Source organism: Chenopodium quinoa, unplaced genomic scaffold (assembly GCF_001683475.1).
Source record: "Chenopodium quinoa cultivar QQ74 unplaced genomic scaffold, ASM168347v1, whole genome shotgun sequence".
NCBI classification, from domain to species: domain Eukaryota; kingdom Viridiplantae; phylum Streptophyta; class Magnoliopsida; order Caryophyllales; family Amaranthaceae; genus Chenopodium; species Chenopodium quinoa.
The window spans coordinates 157,418-174,129 of record NW_018743054.1 but is presented as its reverse complement, the minus strand read 5'-3'; the positions used below and the strand labels follow the sequence as shown (position 1 = coordinate 174,129).

At 36.7% G+C, this 16,712-nt stretch overlaps 1 protein-coding gene across 1 annotated transcript; it reads right to left on the bottom strand.

Annotated features, from left to right (window-relative positions):
• Window positions 1-8,728: 8,728 nt before the first annotated feature.
• Window positions 8,729-14,640, bottom strand: LOC110731081. Its single transcript, XM_021910924.1, has 2 exons — window positions 13,311-14,640; window positions 8,729-9,737 (listed from the first exon to the last, which is right to left on the bottom strand). Exons 1-2 carry the CDS (start codon window positions 13,866-13,868, stop codon window positions 8,961-8,963), a joined length of 1,335 nt encoding a protein of 444 aa, XP_021766616.1. The 5' UTR covers window positions 13,869-14,640; the 3' UTR covers window positions 8,729-8,960.
• Window positions 14,641-16,712: the final 2,072 nt, after the last annotated feature.

Here is a 16,712-nt window from a genome sequence, read left to right as displayed (position 1 = left end):
ATCATATCCTCCTACTCGCTCAAACTTGACCTTGTATTCCCAACTATTATAATAGATTAATAAAAAAAGTACATATGATGTATATATTATTTTACCGCCCATTCATATTTGATTTAACACTTTTTCTTTCATGTATTTCAACGTAAAATTTGTGAATATTACTACGTAAATTGTGTAAACTTAAAAATTATTATAAAAAAATATGTTGATATATGATAAGACGAATTTAACAATACATGAATATACATCTAAACTCTACAAATTATAAATAATAGTCAAAATGGAGTTTGTGAATAATGTTAATTTTCTAAATACTACATATTAATATCAAATAAATTAGTATGTTTCATGGATTACAAATCACAGATATGATAGTCAAATTGGAGTTTGTGAATAATGACAAATTGGAGTTTGATGAGTTGTCATCATATTTTTGTACTATGATGACTTTTTACATCAATTTCCAATTGTTTCTCTCTCCCTCTCTTCAATTATTTCCAACTATTTTTTTTCTCTCTATCTCTCTCTAACCCCACATACACTTATGTACTTCCACCAACTTTCTTAATTTCTGTAAAAAAATTCAAATAGACTCTTAATTAAAGGACGGGCGAAGTAGGTTTTATGGGTGTTTCTAAATTATGTAATCAATCATTTGGTTTTATTTGTATACTTTCTTTGATTCATGTTTGTGAGTTGTGAGTTGATATAGTATAGTGGAAGTGTGATCGAGAACAAAGAAAAAAATGTTGTCTTTATTCAGTTGGAATGAAACTAGACCTAATCAAATATTGGACAGGGTTGGACTTTAATCGAAAATTCTATGCCCAAGCCCACTAAATTAAAGCAGGAACATTGAACATTTTAGATAGGCTAATGTTGGGCTTTAACTACCTAAACGTGCATTCTTTCAAGATTTGATTAGCCAGGCCATGGATGGATTATGTAGGTGGTTAGTGAATATCTATTGGAGTAGTGAAACAAGTGTAGATTAGTCTCAGTACTACTCCTAGTTTGATCGGCATGGAAGTTAAATATATACCAAATTACCAATGAAGACCGTCATGAGTAATGGATAAGTAGTGAATATGAATATGAACTGAACAAAAGGTATACTCGACCCGCCTATTTGAAATCCCTACCCGTAATCTATGCCCAAGCATTTTTTATTTTTTCATTTTTTTATTTTTTTTTTCTTCTGGAATAACCACCCGGTTCATCGGAGCTCTTCTAACAAGAGTTTCTGCATACGGTTAGGCTCGAACCCGAAAAACCTCCCTTTAGCGACTTCAAGTTGCTTAGCACTTGGGCCAACCCTTATTGTGTAATTACTGAGCTGGTTGACGTGTATGAAATCTGCAAGACTGCAACTATTTCACACTCAACACTTGGATACACATTTTTAGCGCCACCTAACCCCTATGTGAAACGTGTTACTTTCATATGAATGCATGGCATAATCCCAAAACTATATCACTCCTAATCAAGCAAATTAAATCAGTAAAACTATTATCCCTATCTCAAGATAGAAATTGAAGATGAATAAAATGGAGAGAGAAAGAAAAGACAAGAAAAACACACAAGAAGAAGAAAGTAAGCAAAGAGAAGAGCATAAACAGGAAGACCACCTTCAGAGTTATGAGTATGATGAGCATCATCAAGCCCCTAACATTCCCGAAATGAAGTCGACGACGACAAACGCGTATGGTGGTGGTATGTACGCTCTAGAAAAGGCTGGTGAAGCGCAATCAAATCCTCCGGCAAGCCAAACACAAAGCGCCGATGGGGCGGAGGCTGAGGCGGTATATCGGCCCAAGCATCAGCCTCCGTCCACTGGGGATCGTGACCTTGATATCACTGGCCAATCTTACATTCAGTAGATGTCTAATGTGCTAGAGTTTTATGTGCAACATTTTGTGACTTGCTTTATTTTTAACTTTTTTGGATTCTATTTGTTTGTTGATCAGGGATTAATTTGTTTATTGTTGTTTAGCTCCTTGCTTGCTTTTGATTAGAATTCTAATGTATGATGATTTCTAATGTTTATTGTTGTTTGGCTTTTGCCCAATCTTGCTTTTGATTTGTGTTTTTTAGCATACTTATGTAAGTTGTGGTGTCCAAATTAATTATCAAGAAAAATAATATCTCTTCCGATGCCTAAGTTAGCTTCAAATGTGTCTCATTTTTCAATCACCGGTCTCATTGTTCAATTAACAATTTACGATTCTACGATACAATCCTATAGGAAAAAGGACATTTAAGTACAACTGTACAAGGATACTTTAGTACCGAGTATTATAGGAAGCAAAATCATTGCAGGATTACATTTTTTTTTTTTTTCTTTTTCTTACACAGGATTACATTGTTAGGTAAAGATAACATAATCTTTGTACAGTTTTGCCCATGTTTAAGCAAGGGTTTGAACGTACAAATAAACAAACTAATATGGCAAAAAGATCTGAATTAGGCTTCTTGTACTGAATATCTATTTATTTACTTAGTGAAAGATAGAAAATGTATATTGAATTGTATATCTTGAAGAAAAGTGTACAGCCATATTTATAGAGGATACAACAAGCAGCGTTGGATAATACCAAGTGATTAGGTAGTATCTCTATCATGCCCCCGCAAGACGAACGGAGGTTCCGAAAGTCCGATCGTTGAAACATGAACAACACGGAGTGTACCATTTTGAACTTGCTCCCGGATAAAGTAGTAGGACACAGCAAGGTGCTTCATTTTGGAATGAAACACAGGGTTAGCACTGCAAAATACAAGTTGATCAACTTATTTTGTCAATCAAGAGGGTAAAACTGACTTTCCATCATTAAATTGGGGGCAAAATAGTATTATCTTATGGTATGACTCATCCGTATTGCCACTGATGCAAGTGACGTGTGATTGATGGTGAAAGTGGACGTTTCGGCACAATTTTGCCGTTATCTTACCTGCCTCTCCATGTGTCATTAATGCACCCACCCATTTAATGATTATATAATTTTTTTTAAAAAATTCATGTATGTAATGGCTAGCAAGTTGCAACTACCCCTTGTAAATATTAAATATTTATAATTTTTTAGTATTAATGTATTGAATTTCATCTGCGATTTCAAGATCTTCATCATTTTCTACCCATTATGCCTAACCTGTAAATAAAAGCTTGCTGGAATTCATTTCTTTAAGGATTGAATTTCTGAACTAGGAATTTCATTTTTACATCCTTGCAATTTTATAAGCATATCTGCGCTCATATTTATCCATTCTAAATTTGCTATTCAAACTCATTGTGGGTTACATCATATAGCCTTGGTGATAATCGGCTATAGATAGATGGAGGGAAATCCCCCTCTACATAACGTAGAATTTCATCTCCGATTTCACATAAACGATTTCCATCACCTTCCAGACAAGGCTCCTCTCTGCACCTAACACCGCTCCCCTTATCTTGCAAAACACTATCAATGCACCCACCACCTACGGGCGAAACATTACAGTTCTCCATGGCTAGTTTAGAATCTTTACAATTTTAACACATACACAAACACAAACAAATACTATCTATGTCCAACTAATCGAACGAGTATTATCACACTTGATTATATACTCATTCGAATACTTCACACCAAAATCTACTTTAATAATCCATACATTTCAATAATCCATAATAAGCAACGAAGAGAATACTCCATATATGTGATGAAAAACACAAAACACAGTGCAATGATGCTAAAATAAAATGAACTTATTAGTTTGTATTCGAGTTACCCAACAATCCAATTTATATACCAAAATCACTTACATCAAGCGTCGTTGCCGAATTCACTTGGCAGAACAATGGATGAGAAGTGTGGATTTTTTAATTTACCAAAAAAGATGAACATCATATGTGGCTCTAAACAATACAAATCATTGACTTTTGAAACTTTACGGTGAATTGAAGGCTCATGTATAACGGCTGTTACATGAGTCAGCAGCTGAGTAATTGCCCTCATTCAAGTAAGTGGGTATGTGGACATTTCCTGTTCACAATATTTACAGTTATGCCATGTTGATTTGTTTGCTAAATTGATCAAGAAGATCAATGGGGGCCGGCTCGGTTAGCACTTAGGTAAGTTGCACTTGACAGTAAACCACAGGGATGCGCGACAGTCGAACACCCAACTCTGTAAGCAAATTATGAACCCACATGAGTTTAGCCGATGTTGAAGCAACTGACCTGTACTCAGCCTCGGTTGACGAGCAAGCGAGAGACCTTTGTTTCTTGGAGCACCATGTGATGGGTGTGCGTCAAGAAAGAGAACATGACCCATGGTCGATGTATAGTCACCACGGTCACCTGCCCAATCCGCATCTGAAAAGGCATGGAGAATGGGAGGTGACTTAAGAAAGATATTAATACCCTTATCAAGAGTACCACTTAAATACTGGAGCAAACATTGGAGAGCAGCCCAGTGGGCTGTCGTAGGACAGTTCATAAATTGGGACAATTTATTCACAGCGAAGGCAACATCCAGTCTGGTAAGAGTCAAGTATTGCAAGCTACCAACAGCAGCCCTATAATCCTTGGGTGCTTCAAGTGGTGTACCAGAAGTTGAAGTAAGATGCTCAGTGAGAATCATAGGAGTGGTAGCAGGCTTGGAGTCTATCATGCCCATTTTCTCCAACAAATCTAGGATATACTTTCCTTGATTTAGAAAGAGATCGTTTGACGTAGGCATTACCTCGACACCAAGGAAATAGGAAAGATCACCCAAGTCTTTTAACGAGAACCTGAATGAAAATTGCTTGATAAAATTGTTAAGGCAATTTGCATTAGGACCAGTAACAATTATATCATCAACATAAACAATTAAGTAAATTGGTGAATGAGCATGATGTAGAATAAAAAGAGATGTATCAGAAACACATCGACGGAAGCCAAGACCGACAAGATAAGTAGTCAGCTCAGTGTACCAAGCTCTTGGGGCTTGTTTTAGACCATGAATAGCCTTGTTTAATTTGCAGACATGATTGGGATATTGAGAGTCTAGGAAACCAGGTGGTTAAGCCATAAACACCTCATCATGAAGAGTACCCTCCAAGAAGGCATTGTTGATATCAAGTTGACGAAGATGCCAGTTTTGGGAGACGACAAGGCTAAGGAGGATGCGAATGGTGGCTGGCTTTACAACAGGGCTAAAGGTTTCGGTGCAGTCAACACCGGGCCGTTGTTGAAAACCTTTGGCCCAAGCGAGCTTTGTAACGTTCAATGGAGCCTTCTTTTGTATACTTGATACGAAAGACCCATTTGCATTTCACAATGTTAGAAACCGAAGAGGAGGATGTGAGAGTCATGTACCGAGACGATGAAGAGAGGCAAGTTCCTCTTCCATGGCTTTCTTCCAGTTGGGGACTTTTAAGGCTTGGGTTACGATTTTTGGTATTTCGGGTTTGGTTTGGGTGGTGGCAGTGTTGACATACTTTGGGTTTGGTTTAAATATGTTGTTTTTGGAACGAGTGACGATGCCAGTGGGTAGGGGTGGTGACTCGGTAGGTGTGTCCAGTGAGTTTGGCATGTTTATGGGTGTACTGGGAGCAGAGGTAATGTGGGGGGTTGGGGAGTTGATGGTCGTGGGATTTTGTGGGATAGCAGTATGAATGGGAGAAGTTGAAGTAGAAGAATTGGAGAGTGATGTTTGAGGGGAAGTGGCCATGTTTAGCGAAGTGAGTGGGCTTGATTGGGTGGGCTGTGCTGAGGAAGTGGGCTGGTTCGATGAGGAGGAAGGTGGAGTGAAAGAATCAGAGTACTCGGTGTTGGGTTGGTACACGGGATTGGTTAGTATTGGTAAAGAAATTTGGCACCATTCATTAGTGCTAGGAATAGAAATAGGAGAGTGTAGCTTCGTAAGTTGAGAAATAGGGAACTCACTCTCAACAAAGCGTACGTGCCGGGATGTAAAGACACGATTAGTAGTAGGGTCCAAACAATGATAAGCACTTTGAGTCTTGGAGTAGCCTATAAAAATACATGGCTTTGATTTTGGCTCTAGCTTGTGTTTGGTGTATGGTTTTAGCCATGGATAGCATAGGCAACCGAAACAACGTAATTTGAGATAGTTAGGAGGGGAGCCAAATAGACAATTATAAGGAGATTTCATGGAAAAAGTAGGCGTAGGGAGTCTGTTTATTAAGTAGGAGGCGCGGAGAAGGCATAAGACCAATAGGTGAGAGGGAGATGAGCGTGTGTTAAGAGAGATAGCCCTGTTTCAACAATATGGCGATGGCGTCGCTCAGCAAAGCCATTATGCTCAGGAGTATGAGGTGGAGAGGTGAGGTGAGAGACACCATCAATAGTTAAGAAAGAGGCCAAAGCTTCATATTCCCCCCCCCCCCCCCCCCCCCTTGTCCGAGTATAGGATTTTAATAGTGTGTGAGAAAAAATTTTCAACAAGAGCTTTAAACCTTGTGAAAACATGTTTTGTGTCAGATTTATTTTTTAGAGGATAGAACCAAATATATTTGGTATAGTGGTCAATGAAAATGACATAATATTTGAAGCCATCTAAAGAATGCACCGGGGAGGTCCATAAATTCGTATAAACAATATCAAGAGGAGCATTGGAAATTAGAGTAGATTAAGCGAAAGGGAGTTTGTGACTTTTATTGCATTGGCAAGCGTTACAATTAAAAGACAACGAACTAGAAACATGAAGATTAAAATCTGAAACAATGTGCTTTAAAATAGCTAAAGAAGGATGGCCAAGTCTGTGATGCCAATTTATTGCAGGAGCTTTGATAGTGGAGAGTGCTAAGATAGTGGAAGACGAGGGCCATTCATATATCCCATTTTTAGTTGGTCCCTTCAGAAGATGTGCCCCCGTGAGTCGGTCCTTCAAAAGAAAGGAATCAGATGGGAATTCTATAACAAGATTATTTTCGGAACATAGTTTGGAAATAGAAATAATATACGAGTCATACTAGGAGCACATAAAATATTAGATAAAGATAACGTTTTAGATGAATTAATCGGAAAGGAAAGAGAACCAATATGAGTAATGGGAATACCACGACCATTACCTATGACAATTTCTTCTGTACCATCGTATGGGTGATGGAGAGCAAGGTTAGAAAGGTCATGAGTGACGTGATGAGAGACTCCTGTGTCTAAGAGCCAAGAAGGGGGATAGTGTGAGGTTGCGGATGTGGCAACATGAGCTTGTGGTGGAGATTTGGTGTTGTGTGACGGTGGGAGTGTTGGTTTAGCATCAGGGTACCTTTGATGAAAGGTTGGGCAACGGTATAGGGAGTGACCGTGAGCATGACACCATTGGCACCTGCCTTTGTAACCTTGCCCAAGTTATTTGTGTGTGGTATTGTTCTTCCCATAGTTGGAGTTTGATTTCTGGTGATAGTATGGGGTATGGGAAGGAGGAAGAGAGGCAGAGGCTTGTGAGGAATTGGCAGAAGAGCTAGTGGTGGTAGGATGGGCCGTAATAGGTAAGGGAGTGGAGATGGAGTTGTTGCGTAAACTGACCCCTTTGAGGAGTAGTTTTTCATGCAATTCATCAAAGGATATTAATGTGTCACAGTTGTTTGTGGCATTAATAACAGACTGATAGGCAGAGTCTTGGAGACCCTCAAGAACACGCTCAATCAAATCATCTGGTTTGCAAGGCTCACCAAGGACAGCAAGTTGATCAACAAAAACACGGATGGCATTCATATACTTCGTGATACTCTGTGTGCCTTTGGTAATGGAACGAAGGTTAGTTTTAAGGAGTTTGGCATGACCACGAGTGTATGAACGAAGGTTAGTGACGAGCAAATGTATGAGCAAGAATGTCCCATGCTTCCTTAGTTGTCGTGGCTCAGGAAACAAGAGGTGAGATGTTGGATTTGAGAGTACCAAGAAAAGCACCAAACAGGAGCTTATCTTGACGAACCCAAGTGGTGTAGTCTGGGTTGGGAGAGGCGACATCATTGGTGGTGAGCGTGGGTTGTGGGGAGGGGTATGAACCATCAAGGAACTTGTAAAGTCCATGGCCGACGAGTATAGCTTCAATTTGTAGCTTCCAGGAGAGGTAATTCAGGTTGGTAAGTTTAATGACATTGGTTAGATTGACAAGGATAAGAGGAGCGGATGGTTGGACATCATTGGGGATTGTGGTGTTGGTAGCCATGGAAAGGAAGAGAAGCGCAGCAAGGAAAGAAAAATCAGGTGATTTAGATCTTACTGCTCTAATACCATGAAAGATAAAAAATGTATATTGAATTGTATATCTTGAAGAAAAGTGTACAGCCATATTTATAGAGGATACAACAAGCAGTAGTTACAATAATTATCTATAAGCTAAATACTAGGAGATGATAATGTAACATGGTTGAGATAATATCAAACAATATTATCTATTGCTATTGTGAAGCGTTGGATAATACCAAGTGATTAGGTAGTATCTCTATCACTTAGTTGGGCCTAGTGTTTTGTGAATCGAAGAAATGAAAAAGGCTTAGCTTTACAATAAGTGAGCTGCACCTCAAATCCAAATTCCTTAATTCCACCCTTGCTACTTTTTTTTTTTCAAGTCATCAGTCATTTGGCTTGGTCAAAATTCATATTAATTCCAAATTAAATGAAATTAGGGTTAAATTATTAAAATAATTTTTTCCTAAAAAATAAAAGGAATTACAATCATTTCGAAACAGAAAATGTAAAATAAAATGCAAAAAGTCTAGAGACTCATAAGCCAAATTCAAAATTTAATAATTGAATTTATCAAAGTCTCATATCAAAACAGTTTATTAATCATAAGATATTTTGTCATCCAAATAGAATAATCTACTGGTAAAACTGTAAAATTACCTTTTTATAACCCTAAATACTCATCTTTTATCTCACTTTTTACCCCTCAATGAACAAATCTATCTATGTACAAGAAAATCATATGATGTATTTTGTCAAGTATATTGTATATACTACTGTATCACTGTTTGGGCCCTAATCCAAGTTTACAAATTTGTTCCAAGGGTGGAGTATCCCACTTAGCTGCTTTTTTCTTCATCTGCTTAAAATCCTTCACACATTGTTTAACATTCATAGTCTTAACTCTTTTCCTAAATTGGGCCAGTTTCTTACCAGCAGCTTCATCAAACATCTCCTCCCAGCCCACTTCCCACTCACTATGAGCATTACAAAGCTCGATTGAGCCGCTTGTCCAAGGAGTCCAACTCCACCCTTTGCTCAGCCCAACCATCACATCAGCCACACAAGAACCCGTACAAGTGGGATTGCAAGGTCTGCACTTGGCACCGCTTAAGGGCCCAGGGCTTGATAGAGCAGCAACAGGCACATCAAAATGACCCGGTGGGAATGGATACTTGCGGTCTGTTACAATGCAGAAGGGTTGAGCCGGGGTCTGGTATGAGACATTGTGAGAGGTGAGTTGGGCTTTGAATGCAGTCTCGGAGTTGAGCTGAGTGTAGTTCAGTTTATCCAAGGTGGGAATGAGTGACAGACGGGAGAGTGCCACCACGGAGGTATTATAGTCCCCTACGCCAAGCCGGTCATTGAGGCCACTGAATGAGGACCCCGGCGGAACCACGTATTTACCCGGGATAAAGCTATCCGAGCTCAGTGGGGCAGACCAATAGCCATCAACACGGGTTCGGACAATCCAATCATATGTAAAACCCTTCTCCCTTTGGTAGTCATTGATCAATGTTAGACATCCTTCCACCAAACTGAAATATTGTAGTAGTCCCTGAAGAAAATTCAAGTAGCCCTTTAGAGTGATATATAAAATCTCACGTGAACAAAATTTTCAAGAGCATTTATAATTATTATTATTATTATTGCAATTTGCAATACATCAACACCATACTTTTTATCAAGTAAAAGAATTAAATGTATAACATTAAATTAATCCTATCACACGCAAAGTTTGTTACTCCGTACCATGTAACACTCTCCTTACTTCGTGGTCCCAAACCCAACAATTTGAAGTTTCTACCAAACTTTGGAATGCATTTTGTCAGTTAAAATCATCCAATTTTCTATCCAAAACTCAATTGAATAAAATTTATCCAACCAAGAGACTGCTACCTCTAATCCTAAATACTCGTAGAACTACATTTTAGTTCGTAAACTTACAACGGATATATGAATAAGAACATTTCTAACTTGTAAATACTACAATAAACTACTCCGTATAATTTCTCAATTAATGTGCTTTCTTTTAAAGCAAGTACGAAGTATATTCTAGTTAGAACTTTAATGACTCCCTTTCAAAAAAAAAAAAAAAAAAAAAAAAAAAACTTGAATGACTAAATGCGACATTATTTTAGAGCCAAGTAAATCCCCTAATAATATATTGGTATTTGTGATTATTTAACGTCTAAATTGGTTTTTCTAATTAAAAAACAGAAACTGGTTGATTATTAGTTAAAACGGTTGAGTAATTAAATCAGCAGTCCTGTTATAAATCAAGCAAAAAAAACTATCACACGTTGAAACAAAACAGAGAGCGCCATTGCAGGTGTCGTGCCAACCATAACTAGAGAGTAGAGAGTGACACAAACATGATACGAGTACATGACAACATTTACAACAACCTAAGTCACCAGGTTTTCAGCAACATTCGTTCTTTTAATTCATTAAGAATACCCGACGTTCCAATCATATTTGACTTCTAAGAACTTATTAAAAAAAATGCATATTTTGAATATTTAATTTTCGGACCACCAACTAAGATTTTTGAAGTTTCAGCAAATTGATTGCGATGTGTCCAATCTTTCTATATCTATGTTTAATAAATAAATTATAGTAGTAATATGCTCAAGTTCATGTATATGATTTCTTAGATCCGACTTCTAAGGAGACTAAGCTGTCATGACTCATGCAGCTATGCATCGAATCATTCTTTCAAGTGGGAGAAACATGCAAGTTTGATGTACGGTTAACAAGGGTATAAAAATTTTACAACCAAAAAAATCATTAAAGAATGTATTTATCATATAATTATATAGTCATCATCACATCAGTCCATTAATTAAAACATTAAAACAAAAATCATGGGGGAGTAGTCTTTAGAGTTTAGACTTCATTCATGCCACGTCAGCTTTTCACTTAATTTATTCTATTTTTATTCTTCAAATTCTTGTTAAGACTCCTATTAGTCCTGTACTCCTATAATCCCTCATACATAATTAAAGCTTCGTTCTCAAAATATGGGTCATATTACTTTTTTATTATCCATGTTGAATCTCAAGTGGAGTCTTGGTTTTCATATACTTGACTTTATTGTTTAGACTTTCATACAAAGATCAACGAGTAAAAAGTCAGTCTTGTGTGCACATTTTGACCATACGCTGTCTAATGTACACATTTTGTTACGCACAAGCATGTGAAGGACACACATGCTCGTATTGACATGAGAGCACCATTTCGAGTACTCCATTGTAAAATGATTACAAACAATATATATGAAACACCAAACACCCATGGAAAATGCACGACTCAAAATCTAACATCCAAAAGTGTAAAGCAGACCCCAAGCATAGGTAAATTTCTAGCCCTCAAAATCTAGTCTTTCACGCATTGATGAACCAGGTAAGAATAGGATACTTGGAAACTTAGAACCACACAATTCTTTCCAAGTTGGAAACTTATGCATTGAACTTCCTTTACCTTAAAAAGAAAGAAAAGAGTAGATGCGCAAATGTCTCTATTCTTTTCCACAATCCCAAATTTCAAACCCATTAAAATAATCAACGAGTTACCAAGATTTGTTGACACTAAAAGGTTACCGTAGAACTTTTAGCAGCAATGCAAGTTACTTCTTGAATAAGATAGATTTCTCAAAACTTATATTTTATTGGTGTGTTACTATAATAAATGTAGCCCTAAGATTTTCCCTTAATGTTAGACTAAAAGTAGGAGTGCTTTTCAACCAAACAATTGCCTAAAAACAACCTATATCGTGTCTACGACAATCATTGTTATTAAAATCCCGATTTAAATCTTAGAATCTTACGATTTTACGATTCATGTATGTCATACGATTCGATTTACGATTCTACCCGATTTTAAATATTTTACTTAACTAGCGAAATCCTTACAAGTTTAAAACATGCCTACATAGTTATTTATAAATATATATTGTCAATTATTGATTGTTTAATTGGTAAACAACTATTTTATATTAATAATTAAGTTTCAAACTCATAAATTAAACATATTTATTTAATTTTGGATATGACGTCTTGATTATACATGTCGGTAGAATTTACGATTCGATTTTGAGAGCCCTTTCTGATTCAAAGTAGAATTCCGATTTTAATAACTCTGACGACAATAACACTCTTACTAATCCTTTACCTAAATGTTAGAATAAAAAATTATGTTCCTAAACTAAAATTTTGTTTTTATGGTAGAAAATCTAATGTACCTCTAATTTAAGATTGTATAATGGGGAGAAGTAAGAGGAGCATGTGTTGCCGGCTATTAGGCCCACTAAGGCACCAAGCACAAAAACAACCCGAAACCAAATCGACCCCATCCGGTTAGCCAAAGTCCCCAACCATTTTAAAAGCCGGCCTAGACCGGTTTGGCTTAAGGCCCGGGACACAACCCATCCGGGTTTGCTCTTTATATGTCATCCAAAATTCCACATCAACCAACCCGGCCTCGTGGCCACCTCTAACGACCAATGGTCTAAATAACACAAATAATTTCCTACCCTCAAGAGTCAAGACTCAGGACACATTATCAGTATGATGAATTTTCCTAGAATTGTTCACCAAATTATAACCTAACTAAAATAAAATAAAAAATAATAATAATAAAAAAAAAAAAAAAAAAAAAACACTAAAACCAAAAACAAATGAACAATGCCATTTACATGTTCGTAATTGTAATGATCATATTGAACCAACTTAATTTGGCAGTTTAGCAACATTGTCTTATCTATGCATTCACCACCAATATTTCCTAAATACGAAGTCAAGTCTACAACAAGCCACCGCAAAAACATGACATGACTAATCAACTAAAGGAAATAGACTAAATTAAATTAATTCGTATTTTTTGTTTTTTCACATCACAGTGAAAACATTCAGAAACCGTCCAATTTCCAATCTCAGATTTTTTTTTTATTTTTTTTTTTTATTTTTTGGTGAAGTCCAATCTCAGAATATTAAAAACAATAAAATATAACTCCCATAATCTCCATTCATCTAAAATTAAATGCATTCAAATTTAATCAAACATACCAAATAATAATTCAAATTTCATAATTATAATGCTTAATTGCAGGATTAAATTCAAATTTAATTACCTGAATGCCATTGGGCGAGTTAGCGGCAGTGAGAACGCGAACCTGCGACTCAGTTTCAGGAATCGGGGTTGGCTTAAAAATCCTAACCGAGTTAAGTCGAGGAGCAAACTTCAACAAAGACAACTTAAAGGACTTGGAATCGAGTGGACTATTCAAGAATAAGTCCGAGTTAGGAAACTCTTTTAGGACTCGTTCAATTATAGAAGGACCAGTGAGTTCGAACCTTCTAGCACCACCCACCAAGCACACCGCAATCCTTGACTTGGTCAACTCCGATTTCCGAATCTCCTCCGCCGCCGTATACGGCGGTTTTCGTAAGCTGAACTCGATTATTCCGGCGCCGCCGTAAGTGGAGAAGTAAAGGAGGAGGAGAAATAAAGAGGAGAATAGTATGAGAAGGAGACGGCAATTGAGATCGGATACCCACTTTGAAAATTGCATCGATTTTCGAGGACTATTATTATTATTATTATAATTTCCATTCATATTATTGTTTATAAAAACTGGAATATTTTTTGTTTTTGTTGATGTTGTTCTTCCTTGGTGTTGTTGTTCCATGGTTACCAACTGTTACTTTGACGGAGAAAGCATGTAGGAGAGAGAAAGGAAAAGAGAGGAGAGAGAATTTCAAAAAATTAATTTTGGGGGTTTTATTTATGCTTGGAAAGTGCAGAAGAATTATATTTATAATTTTTGGATTTGAAGTGTTTTGTTTTTTTTTTTTTTGAATAGGAGAAAATTGGGTAGGTGAAAAGATGATATGAGGGAGGTTTGAAGTGAGATGGGAAAAGGGCGATTTATTTGTTTTAGGGGTTATCTGTTATCAATTGGGGGAGGTGGTGGGGGGTGACCTTAATGTTGTTATTTTGGGAAGGTAAGTCTCAAGAATTATAAGAGAAAAAGGAGATAGAATTGGAAGTTAAGTAATGATGAAGGTGCTCACCAAATTGATTGTACTTTGTGGAGCTATTAGTTTCTAACCCGAATCGTTAAATTCGACTGTTTTGAACCGATTCGAAAATAAATTAAACCGTTAAAAATCCATTTTTAGAAATCGAAAATCGACCCGACCCAATTTTTTAAAACCCGAAATTGAACTGAACCGAAGTTGTGCGAACCGTTACTAACCCGACCCGTTATCAAGCCAAACTGTTATAACCCGAAACTGACAATAACCCGAACCGATTACGTCTGAACCCGATAGTAACCCGACCCATTTTAAACCGAAAATCGTTTAAACCCAACAAAAATCCGATAAACCTGAACCGGTCCAACCCGTAACCCGTTGTGACCGAACCATTTATAACCCGTAACCCGTTATGACCAAACTGTTTCCAACCCGTAACCCATTGAGACCGAATTGTTTACGACCCGTCACCCGTTGAGATCGAACCGTTTACGACCGATAACATGTTATGACTGAGTCGTTTACAACCCGTAACCCAATATGTTTATGATCCGATCCTTTTTAACCCACTACTCGATAAATCTAACTTATTTATGACTTAACTTGATTATAACATGACCCTTTCCTACCCATTATCTGACTAACTCGATTCGATAACGATCCGACTCAATTATAACCCAATATTATTTGGACTGAAACCCTCTTTAAATTGGGTAAACCTGTTTTCAAACCGACCAAGTTCACTCCAAACCCATTATGACCTGAACCGATAATGATCGGACCCGATTTCACCCGATCTGTTTTGAACCAAAACCCATTTTCAAACCGACCGAGTTTAACCCAAACTGATTATGACCCGAACCGATTACAAGCTGATCCGATTCGGACCCGAACTGTTTTAAATTGAAACCCATTTTAAACTGGCTAAACTCGTTTTCAAACCGATCCGATTCAGCCCAAAATGATTATGACCCGAACCAACTACAACCCGACCCGATTAGGACCCGATCCGAATAGAAACCGCAATTAAAAAAACCAAACTGAACTAACCCGATGAGTTTCAAAACCGACCCGCTAATCTTTTCAACCCGTTATAACCCGAAACTGATAAACCCAACCCAAACCCGTTTACCCAAATTGCCGCCCCTAGTACTTTGTAAAAAATTTGACGTGGGTAGACTCAAAAGTGGAAGCACAGTCATGATTCAATACAAGGGGATTTTGGTCGTGGGTTAATAATGGGTAGAATTGGCAATTCGCATTGGGTTGTGCTCGTGTTGGTTGGTCATGTTGGAATTTTGTTACAAAGATTGGCATTAAAATTCTTGATCATATTGTGTTGATGTGGCTTATGCCTAATAAAAAGGTTAGGGTATTGCTAAAGCAACCTAAGTTTACTTAATGTAATCCTTTTATACCTAGTGTCGATAGGCCTTTTGTTATGATAAGATAAGTTTTGGAAAAATAAGCTTTAATTAGGTATGATAAGGCTTATACAAGTTCAATTCATAACTAAAATGTTCTAATAAGGTTTGAAATGTTTGATAAATTCGGATGAGTGCATCGAGGCGCATAACACCTATTTATTTCGCATGCACATAGAAGGGCAATCTAGGGGTTTTATTTTTTTTTTACATTTTATGGTTCTCTCTCTTAATGGTATAGTGGTACATTTTTGTGTATTATTATGCATGTATAATGTACCATTAATGTATAAGTTATCTTAATACTATTATTATGTCTCACAGTGGTATAATATTTGATGTACTATTTACATATCCATTTGTATCATTAGTTAAATATTTACACCATTATACCATTTAATGGTACTATTTATTATGTATTGGTATTTTTTGCATCTTATATTTTATCTATGTCGATGAATATTGTAATACCCTGGAAATTTCCTTATTTTTAAAAATACTCACTTTACACTAAATAAAACTCTTTTTAAGAAATAACCAAAATATTACCGCCACCGTGAATAACGGCTAAGGCAAATTTTCAAAGTCTCACAGCGAAAGTCTAAAACATAAAAACCAACATTCAAAAATAAAACTTGAGTTCACAACCTCAAAACAAAAGTAGAATAAAACATTCACAAGTTGGAACCAATTCAAACATGGCCCTTCCTTAAAACCAATTAAAAATAAACATAATATTGTTAGTCCATAAACAATAACCAATAATTCAAAAATATCAAAACTAAGAAACACAACAAGTAACTCTCAGCACTCATTCCCATCATGCTCTTCATGCTTCAAGTACATGTTACTTCCTCTTTATTTCAACCTTCTGCTCACCATATAAATGAGTCATAGTAGGGCCAATCCAAAGGAAAGCTAAACACAAACACAGAAGTACGAATCAGCAAAGCTGAGTACATATGCACCACACTAACATGAATATCCTAGCATCAATATAAAATAATTAAAAACATGCTCGCCATATAATCACAAGTGAACTGTCTTACCTTTGACTCATAACTAGCAATA

What these genes read in the sequence shown, in the direction of transcription:
- LOC110731081 (XM_021910924.1), bottom strand. Translation starts at nt 13,868, where the DNA reads ATGGAACAACAACACCAAGGAAGAACAACATCAACAAAAACAAAAAAT. An exon ending in ACTCGCCCAATGGCATTCAG is followed by an intron (nt 9,738 to 13,310) that starts GTAATTAAATTT and finishes AATTTTCTTCAG; the next exon opens with GGACTACTACAATATTTCAG.